Here is a 10802-nt window from a genome sequence, read left to right as displayed (position 1 = left end):
TTTTATATTCCCGGACGAAGGAGTACATTGTTTTTATCAATCTACGTGCGATTTGTCAGACCCTCCACGCTACATGATGCTACTTAGGGGTGGACAACGGGCCGGTTTGGGTCGGTATGGGCCCAAAACCTCAAACCGGCCCAATCCACGGTTTGACTTATATAGACCATACCGACCCTAAACTGATATGCGGTTTGGGCGGGTCGGATTAACATGGGTTGCGGGTGATTACGGATGGGTAACTCGGGTTACTGGACTGTCCATTTTCAGGCCCAATAACTTTTTTTTTGCCATGTCAAAAAAAAAATTATTTTTTGCGCTATTTCTAATTTTTTTGCTAATGAATTATTTTAAAACTTTATCAACTCTTTCTTTTGGGCTATTGTGTATCTTTTTTAATGGGCTTTGAATATAAAATGATAAATTTCAATTTTATAAGAATTTGTATTAAAAAACTGAAACAATGTTAATTTAATTTTTCTTTATCTTTAAATTCAATAGTTTGTTTATTCTTCTCCTGATGCTTAGTTACATCCAGAATTTTAGTAAGGATAAATTCAACATAACACTTCACAACAATAAATCTGTAGATGCAACCTTTCCAACAAAAATAAATTACACAAATTAAAGGACCAAATCAAAATAATTACAACACAACATCAAAAAAACATCAACCTAACTTTAATTTAACATAAACACCAAGTAGTAAATACAGAATGAAATGAGATTTGAGACTAGCACAAGAACTTGAGAAGCATAGAGATCTTGTTGCTTCTGCAAAAGAGAAACAATGGTTAAGATATACATAGTTAACAAAATGATAAAATAAATCATAGGAGTTTAAAAAAATATCACTACCTATCGCAATATGCAAGTTCACATATATCCAACATTTAAAATATCATGATTACTACCCTTAATTTAATCTATTGCTGCTTGGTTACAATATTATGAACACAACAACAAACTGTCAAATAACATAGCACTGCCGTATCATATAATTTATGTCAACACTAAGATTACATTTTTACACAACACTGAGATTATAATTTGTGTAGATCTGAACATTAAAAAGGATAAATCAAAATGTTAGTCAAATACAAATAAGACTTGTAAACCATTTAAAGTTGGAATGAGATAAAAAAAACGCAATAAACAGACCAAACAGAGAAACATTATTATTACCTCTCAAGTATCAACTTTCACCACAACTTGATTTTTCGAAATTCTCAATCCCTACTCAAAATAAACAAACATATTAGTGAAATAGAAACATAAAAACATTAGAAACAGACCCTAATCCAAAAACCCTAAAATTAGAAAAAAGCAAAATATATAGAAAAATAAAAATAAAATTATAGACAAAGACAGAAGAAAAAAAGGATTGGAGTTTGAAACATTATCTTTGTTTTCTTGAACAGATGGTGAACGAACAAAGAGAGAAGAAAGACAGAAGAAATGATGAACAGACAAAGAGGTGAAGAAAATCGATGGTGAAAAGTACGCTGAAGAAAAACGAAAAATAAGTGAAAATTGGTTGATTAATGTTTGTGGGTTGTGATGAGGCGAGGAAGACAGAGGATCGACCATGGAGGCGGAGAAAATGCCATTAGATTAGGGAAGGGAGTGTGACGGCGGCTGTTAGAATGAGAGTGAGAGAAGAGCAGGTGAAAACCCTAGAAAATACCATGAGAATGAGTTTATACGCAGTCGTTTTGCTCTAATATAATAAAATATTAATTTATTTCGGTTTGGTTCGGGTACCCGTGGATCGATTCTACTGAACCGAAACCGACCACCTAAGACCACATGAAACCGCTATTTGCACCCGTCAAACCGCGGGTCATATTAAACCCGACCCGGTTCGGTTTTTTTTAGCGGTTTTTGGCGGTTTGGGCTGGGCCTTCGGGTTTTGTCCACCCCTAATGCTACTAATTAAGTTGCCACTCATGTACAGCCATTTCACAATAGTACATTCATAGTCATACTCATAACCCAATCATTTGCTTCAATTTATTAGTATCTGCCCTACGACTGCCCATATTGTTTGATGGCAAATGATAAATAGTGTTCCCGGAGCGCTCTTTAAGTTTTTAAATAGTAAGTTTTTTATAGAATTTTTATTGGAATGCGTAAAGTTAACATATTGAAAATTGTAATGTTTAACTTTTTGAATAATTTTTTTTTTAAATGGAATACTTAAAGAGTACTTCGGGGGCACTCGTTAGTAAGACCTTGTTTTATTTTCATTTTTTTTCTTTCCAAGGGTAGAGTAAGTAATTTTAACTGTTTTTTTTACAAGAGTAATTTTAACCGTTGATTAACAAAAAAAAAGGTACAGTACACCATAACAAATCACGTTAAAATAATCACATTTGATTTTCTCGCTTTACATTTCAGCTTATTCAATTTAGATCATCCAAATCTTATTTAGTCCTCTCATCGGCTTTATTTATAAACAAAAATTACATTTTAGATTCATTAAATAATTGATGTATCTAGTTTAAATATATCAGTTGTTCAATAAATCAAGAAAATAATTTCTACTTATAAATAAGATCAAAGGAAATACTTACTAGTAATTTAAAAAGAAAAAATGACAATCATGTGTTCCTAAAATACTTCTATATTTATTTAGATACATAAGCATCTTCAATAAGCATAATTTATAAACTCATTTTGGGTAACTTATCTCTTATTTAGTGGGCTTTGGTGTGCCGCAACACATTTATATCACCCACAATAATTTTACGTGTGCGTTCAAATAATTTATGTTCAGGGGTTTTGTCCAACCAAATATTTCTCGCTCACAATAACAAATGTATTATAATGTATTATAATATTTAGACACACATGAAGAGATATTTGATCTCCCTTTGTGCCTACTTAAAAATATTTGGCCATCAATCTTAATCGAATGAGTGTTAGAATTAGAAATGTGATATAAGTATGTAATTTTGTACTCTTTTTTCATACACAACAAAAGATAAAAATATGAATTTTGCTCTGGACTGGGCTTAGAAGCCCAAGTGCTGAAGAATTGTGAATTGGGCCGTCGAGTCGAGCAAGGCCCAACGGAGGATAGTCCAAGAAGCTGTCTCCACGAGCCAAACGGTCATAATGTTCGACGCGTTGTCACGGACGTTCACCGGAATGATGAGCATTAACTGCTCATCATGGCTTTCCATCCGTTTTTTCCGGCAGCCACTTGATGACCATAAATGTCATCAAGAGCCTTGACCCAGCGCTGAAGGTTATATATACGTAGCTTACTACCATTCAAAACAAAAGGTACGTATAATTTCACCAGAGAAAACATCACTCCACACTTAACTGACTTGAGCGTCGGAGTGACTGCAGATATACAACTCCCTCTGTTTCATCGAGGGCTTCAATGGAGCAAACGCTGGCGCGGTCGTCCTTTCTGATCAGGTAAGATCAAATTTTTTATCATCTATGCTTAAATGGCACAAGACACTCAAAATTCTTACCACTTATACTAATATATCTCAGATACATTATTTTTTAATAAACCTATAAAATGGTTTTTTATTTATAACAGTCACCGGATTAAATACACACATTCTTATTGCTTACAATTTTTTAGGATCTCACATGAATTTTAAAAATAATAATAAAAAATGTTAAAATATTTGGTTGATAGTATGTTGCCGATATTATTCACTTTCTCTATTCATTTTACCAATTCCATGTTTTCATTCGAAGCACATTACTCATAGTCATTGCTCTCCACCTAGAGTCCAAGGCATGCTGGCTCTTCGGGTCAGTTTAAATGAACTTTTGTCTCAAGTCAACAGTAATGTTGGATTAATTCAAGTAAACTATTTTAGGTTTTATTACTTGTGTAATGTGTGATTGTATTGAATTTAGTGGACTAATTTGAAGTTTGATTACTTACGTTATATGTTGCATATATTTTTATATCTTTAATATTAACGACTTACATTTTTAGGAGACACGGGCTTGTACTCATAAAGAGGGTAACATTGGAAAAAAAATTGTAGGGATGAAAATTGACTATAGGGGTAAATGTATAATTATAAGGGTAGAAGCAAAAAAATTCAGAGTAAGAGCTCCTTAGTTGGGCTTGCAATAAAATACATAGTAGATGTTTTCTCTTCCGACCCCTTTATTTCTTTTATACCTCCTAAATTTCTAATTTTATCCTTGCAAAAAATTTCGGTTTGTAGAAACCGAAGTTTTTTTTGTCTTGAAAAAAAATTTGGTTTCTAAAAACCGAAATTTACTCTGAATTTACACTAGAAAAAATTTGGTTTCTGCGAACCGAATTTTTCTGCAAGGGCAAAATTGGAATATTGGGAATATAAAAGAATCACGGGGGGTCGGAAGAGAAAACATCTACATAATAGGCCACATTTGGGCCGGTTCTCATTTGACTTGGGGCTGAACTATATTAAGAAATTTTCTTTTGCCGCCCTACCTATTTCTCGCACGTCCTACACGTTTTCATTTTTATACTTCTGCTATTGAAGTAGCGGATGTTATAAAGATGTTTTTGGTAGGGTGTATTTCGGAGGTATCCGCTACCTAAATAGCGGACATGTGTATTTTGGTAAATTTGTGAGAAATGGATAGGGTGGCAATATAAATTATCTTTCTTTTTGCTTTCTAAGTCATTCATATCTCCTATAAATTTTTAAAATTACTCTGCTTGGATTTTAGAATCTAAGATTTTTTTTCGTACATTAAATATTTTGTGTGTGTAATTGCATAGACTAATCTCTTGAATTTTGTGGGACTCAAATGAACGACAAATTCCCTATGAGTATTAAAGGTGCAGCATGCCCAAGTTAGAGATTAAACTCAAGGCATTGATTAAGCTAAAAGAGACCCGCGTTATCTCATCTAAGCGCTTTTAGGTGAAATGTATTTTTATTGAGACAATTCTATTATCTTAAGTTGTTTACGTCGTTTCAAATATGAATGTTCCTCGTCATTCTCCTAATCTTCAGTTGATGTGAAATCAGACAATGCGCCAACTCAAATCGCTCAAACAATAAGTTCGTAAGTGTAAATATTTTTATAAAAAAATACTTTTTAAACCCCTCATCATGCTCACATACCTTTTGATCTTACCCGATGTTCAGAGTAGGTCGATGGCCAGCAACACGTCCGTAGTTGAGCAATCCACGGAGGAGGGTTTATACCTGCAGACACTCTGATGCTTAAGTCAGTTCAGAGAACAAGGGTACAAGTTTAAGCGTTAGGTTAAGAATGAATTGAATATTTGACCCTCATGTAGAGGAGAGTTTTTATAGTGTCCCAATGTTGGGTCAAATGTTTCCCTAATGGATTGTCCTCGATGTCCTAACAGAAGTGGATTTGAGTCAGCTCTAGGTCCACTCCAGACCACCTTCCAAATTTCTCTTTAAACCCTAATAATTATAGGAGACCTCAGAGTATATATTAAGAAAACAACTAGAGTAATTTTTATATTTATGTTAGTAATAATATGAGGGTTAAGGGAAAAAAAAACACTCAAAGACGGAAATGGATTCCCTGCGGTCAGTTTTTGACTGCAGGTTAATCTTAGTCATCCAAATTTATTAAAACATATTATTTATTTGATCAAAATTAAATCTAAGAACTCTCATGCAGTGACTGCATGACTGCAGCATGCTTTGACCGCATGGGATCGAAATCCCTCAAAGACAGCTAGTTGTATTGAAATGGTGGTGTGAGTAACTAACTAAAAGTAAGCAGCAGGCAGGCCCATAGAATGGAAGCTGGCTTGGATGATTGTAACATGAAAAGAGTGGCCGGCAATACCGCCGATAATCTGCCCAATTACATTTACACCAACAACGTTACATTCATTCATCATTCTCATTTCAATCAAACATCTCTCTTTCCCACGTTTGTTTTGTAACTAACCACTGTCTGTCATATCACAGCAGGCTCCACCTTCCTACTACTTCCAACCTGGCACAACACACCACACTTTTACACACCACCACTACTCTTTTGCTTTTCTCTCTATATATAAACTACTACATACTATAACCGCTTTACCTTAAACCCACCATCTCTCACATTTTTCTCTTCATTCACATTCTCCTTTACCAAAATCCAAACATGTCTCACGATGAGTCCTCACCAAACCAAACAACACCACAAGACTCACTACTTGTTGAAACTGATGTAAATGTTCCACAGCCTGAAAAAACAGCTATCATTCCCTTAGAGTCAGAGCAAGAAGATTCACACCCTGAACCTCAGGAGAAGAACAAAAACAACAACAACCCTGTTGTTGAAACTGTCACTCTTCAGACTCATTTCTCCAAACCCGATACCGATTCTGCTGATACCTTCAAAGAAGAACAAACTACCAAAACTTCTGAATCTGATCTTTCTCAAAATGAAAACAAGCCACTCCAAGAGCTTAAGAATCTCATTCAACAAGCACTCAATAACCATGAATTCTCTTCTCCTTCGCCCATAAAAGAAGAAAAACCATCCACCACCACCGTTGCTGCTGCACCTGAAAATGCTACCCCTGCAGAAGAACCTGCACAACCAAAGGTGGAGGAGGAAGTTGAAACCAAGAAAGAGGAAGAAAAAGAACAGCAAGAAGAAGAAGTGAAGGAAACTGTGCAGGTAGCTTCTGTGGATGATGATGATGGAGCAAAAACTGTGGAAGCTATTGAAGAAAGCGTCGTTAACATTGCGGTTTCTTCCTCTGTTCCTGCTGAGCATGAACAATCTGTTGCAGAGAAAGTTGAAGCTTCATTGCCATTAGCACCCGAAGAAGTAACCATTTATGGCATACCACTCCTTGCAGATGAAAGAACTGACGTGATTCTTACGAAATTTCTTCGTGCAAGAGATTTTAAGGCGAAAGAGGCTTTCACAATGATCAAGAACACAATTCTCTGGAGAAAAGAATTTGGAATAGAGGAGTTGATGGATGAGAAATTTGGTGATGAATTGGAGAAAGTTGTTTACATGCATGGATTTGATAAGGAAGGTCACCCTGTGTGTTATAACATATATGGTGAATTTCAGAATAAGGAATTGTATAAGAAGTGTTTTTCTGACGAGGAGAAGAGACAGAATTTCCTTAGATGGAGAATTCAGTTCCTTGAGAAGAGTATTAGGAATTTGGATTTTAACAATGCTGGTATTTGCACTATTGTTCAGGTGAATGATCTTAAGGATTCTCCTGGACCTGCTAAATGGGAGCTTAGACAAGCAACCAAACAAGCCCTTCAATTGCTTCAAGACAATTATCCTGAATTTGTGGCTAAACAGGTAAACTATATTGTCTTCTTAAACATTATTCATGTGTTTTGATGTTATGTTTTGCAAGGCACTTAGTCTGATCATGATGCCAAATAACTAACTGAAAATCGTAACTAACATTAGTGTCTGACACCACCGACATTTATGATTATATTGAATTATATCAATTTTTCAAATTATTATGAGTGTATGTGTCATGTCCGTGCGTGTTTGTGTCCGTGCTTCATAGATTAACATAGATTCACACTTGATGTCACATTATAGATTTTATGTGTAAATGTGTAATGGGTGATCAAATTTATCTTATTCTAAATAATTTTTGTTATAAAAATTATTTATTTTAGGTGTTCATCAATGTGCCATGGTGGTATTTGGCTGTGAATAGGATGATAAGTCCTTTCCTTACACAGAGAACCAAAAGCAAGTTTGTTTTTGCTGGTCCTTCCAAATCAACTGAGACCCTTTTGAGGTGAGGACATGTTTAAGGATTCAAAATTTGTTTTTTGTTTTGTATATATTGTGCATGAATTTTGAATAATTTTAAATTTTTTGGCATTTTGTATTTTTAGCTACATAGCTCCAGAGCAACTCTCTGTGAAGTATGGTGGATTAAGCAAAGATGGTGAATTTGGAAATTCAGATGCTGTTACTGAGATCACAATAAAGCCAGCATCAAAACATACTGTTGAATTTCCTGTTACTGAGGTGAGTTTTTGTTTGTTTTTTGTCTTAATTGGATGGTTTTGAGAATCCAAAGAATGCAGCATAGTAGTAGGAATCTATCATAGGATTCCTCTCTTGTCAATACTATCTGATTTGTTATTTGTTGTTTGCTTTAATTTCATATTCTATTCAACATTGTGTAGGATGGAAGAAAATTCAGTAGCAAATGAAAAATTAGTAAATTAGGAATATAAATAAAATAAACATAGAAAAGTAGGAGTAAGCTTCTTTTGTTAGCTGTGTATTGCATTTAGTGGACCACTTTTGATGCTTTTGATAATAGAATAGTGTTGTGCAACAAATTAAAGATGACCTTGTAAAAAAACAAATTAGAGTGCTAAAAGTTAAAGTTGAATGTAAATTTTACCTTGTAATGTGATTGGCTACAGAAATTTATGTTGAATCAAAATGCATTCAACATGGAAACAACTTTAGACAAAAGGAAAAAGGCAACATGTTCAAGAGTAGAAAAGAAATCCCAAAGAAAAAGTAGAAAGTCAACAACAACCTATATCTCTTTCACAGTCTGGATAACCAACCACCTAATGATGTTGATGTTTTGATTTGTTTATAGGATTACATTACATATCTAAGTTATATAACTTACTATTATTATTAACAAATAATACATATATTAAGGGACCTGGATGTGCTGCTGTCTAAATTGCACGCAGTATCACGCTGTTTTCAATAATAGTCGTTGGTTTGAGATCAAACAGTTCAGATTACACATCAACTATAATACAGTCTAACAATCTCAGCCGTTGATCTAGATTGAGCAGCTCACAACAATAACTGTGTTGCGTTGATCTAGTCTGCACATTGTTTATATATTAGATATATTAGCTATTCAATGAACTTAAAATGTGATTTTTCGTTAATTTATAATAGGGGCCGGAGGGAGTAGTTGGTTAGATATTATAAAAATGTTGATTTTTTTTTTTGTTGCCTTGATATATGGTTTGAAGTTTTTAATTGAAAACTTTGCAGAAATGTTTACTGTCTTGGGAGGTGAGAGTAATAGGGTGGGAGGTGAACTATGGTGCAGAATTTGTACCAAGTAATGAAGAAAGCTACACAGTAATTGTTCAAAAGGCTAGAAAAGTGACTTCATCAGAAGAACCAGTGCTTTGCAACAGTTTTAAAATTGGTGAACCTGGGAAAGTTGTTCTTACCATTGACAACACAAGTTCTAGGAAGAAAAAGCTCTTGTACCGTTTGAAGACCAAGTCTTCACTCTTTGACTGAGAAAAATGATTATGTATGCACAAGTGCAGGACTTGAATTGTTTTGTTTGCTTACTTTTTAATTCTTGCTTCAACTTTTATTATCACCAAGGATCTTCAAATTGAAACTTTCCTGTTGTTCATATCAATATAAAGTTTTTTATATCTTATAATTTTGATGATATATATTGGGTCCTGGCTCCGCCACTGTGTCTATCTTTGTCGTTCTGTCTGTAATCGAGCATGGAATATATTTGAGAGCTATCATGATTCTTGTTGCAATGTGGGAAGTAAAAGGTGAGATATGCATATGATGAATTATTGCTCTGGACTTTTATAATGAGTCACATTGTAAAAGTTTAGTACCATTATTAATAATGCATAAAAATTAATCTCAAAATCATATGAGTAAGAAGGATCATCTATTTTACAAACTAGAATGACCAATATTAGAAGCCAAGTAGCATCAACAAAAGCTTTATTGACCCAAAATACAGGTGGCTTCTAAGCTGAGGGAGCAACTAAGTCCCTCATCGGTGTACCACACCATTTCACCATTGGATTAAATGGTCCATCTTTTAATTACGACACCATATAAAACCTTCTTTTTATAGAAATAAATAATTAAATAAAATCATATATTTCCTCACTGTAAAACTACAAATCTTTTCTTTGATCCACCCAGGATTCCCATATCTCTCTCTTTCTTTGTCGCTGCACCAGAATCATACCATCACTAAATTTGTTTTAATTACTAATCTCTCTCTCTTTTAATTACTAATTTGTTTGAAAAAAAGGGAAGACCAAAATTAACCCTAAAGTAACGATTTCCATGGATTTGGATTGGAAATAGAAAACAAAAACACAATTGAGGAAAATAATTGGACTTTTTGGCAATGGAGATTAGACATTTATGATGAATTTTTAGATTTTAAACTTACTTTTGATGGTTGTATGTTGAAAAGGGTGAGAAGGTTCAACATTCTTTCTTTTTCATAAACTTGTTTTTTCCTTGTTTTAATTTTTCTCTAGTTAAAGTCACTGGTAGATGTTTTAAAGGGTGGGAGATGGTGGTGGAGAATCAAATTGAGTTTGATGTTCGGGGAGATGACTACAAACGATGAACAAGGAGATTAAGTTAGAATGATTAGTGATTATGTGTGAGAGTGAGAAGTGTTATCATGTAACCTAATTTAATCTAATGGTAAATTTTAATGGTACACCGGTGAGGAACTTAGTTGCTCCCTCACCTTAGAAGTCACCCAAAATACAAAGACATTTAGAGGGTCCCAAACATAATCAATGTCCACCATAATTAGCTACTTTAACTTTCTTTCTTTTTTATAACAAGCTGCTTTAACTTTTTTGTGCACCAAATTTCATTATAAAAGTCAGTGATTGCTCCAACCAACTATCTAATTATTTTATCTACTTAAAATTTTAAATATGCTTTATGTGCCTGTTTTTATTCCTTTTTTCAAACAAACTTTTGATCCTTTCTCCAAGTGCTTAGCGAGACATCATTTAGACCCAACAAGGCATCTTAAGTTACTCCAAGTTAGTACAGCA

At 34.0% G+C, this 10802-nt stretch overlaps 1 protein-coding gene and 1 long non-coding RNA gene across 2 annotated transcripts; one reads left to right on the top strand and one right to left on the bottom strand.

The window, feature by feature from the left end:
* Window positions 1–661: 661 nt before the first annotated feature.
* LOC123916068 lies at window positions 662–1557 on the bottom strand. Its single transcript, XR_006812053.1, has 2 exons — window positions 1186–1557; window positions 662–774 (listed from the first exon to the last, which is right to left on the bottom strand). It is a non-coding gene; the product is annotated as an uncharacterized LOC123916068 (long non-coding RNA).
* Window positions 1558–5721: 4164 nt separating this feature from the next.
* On the top strand, window positions 5722–9417 carry LOC123916067 (patellin-3-like). Its single transcript, XM_045967411.1, has 4 exons — window positions 5722–7293; window positions 7629–7753; window positions 7854–7989; window positions 8998–9417. The coding sequence occupies exons 1-4, from the start codon at window positions 6118–6120 to the stop codon at window positions 9253–9255; spliced, it is 1695 nt and encodes a 564-aa protein (XP_045823367.1). The 5' UTR covers window positions 5722–6117; the 3' UTR covers window positions 9256–9417.
* Window positions 9418–10802: the final 1385 nt, after the last annotated feature.

Source organism: Trifolium pratense, linkage group LG3, assembly GCF_020283565.1.
Source record: "Trifolium pratense cultivar HEN17-A07 linkage group LG3, ARS_RC_1.1, whole genome shotgun sequence".
NCBI classification, from domain to species: domain Eukaryota; kingdom Viridiplantae; phylum Streptophyta; class Magnoliopsida; order Fabales; family Fabaceae; genus Trifolium; species Trifolium pratense.
The sequence above is the reverse complement of the archived record's forward strand: the minus strand, read 5'-3'. Positions and strand labels throughout refer to the sequence as shown.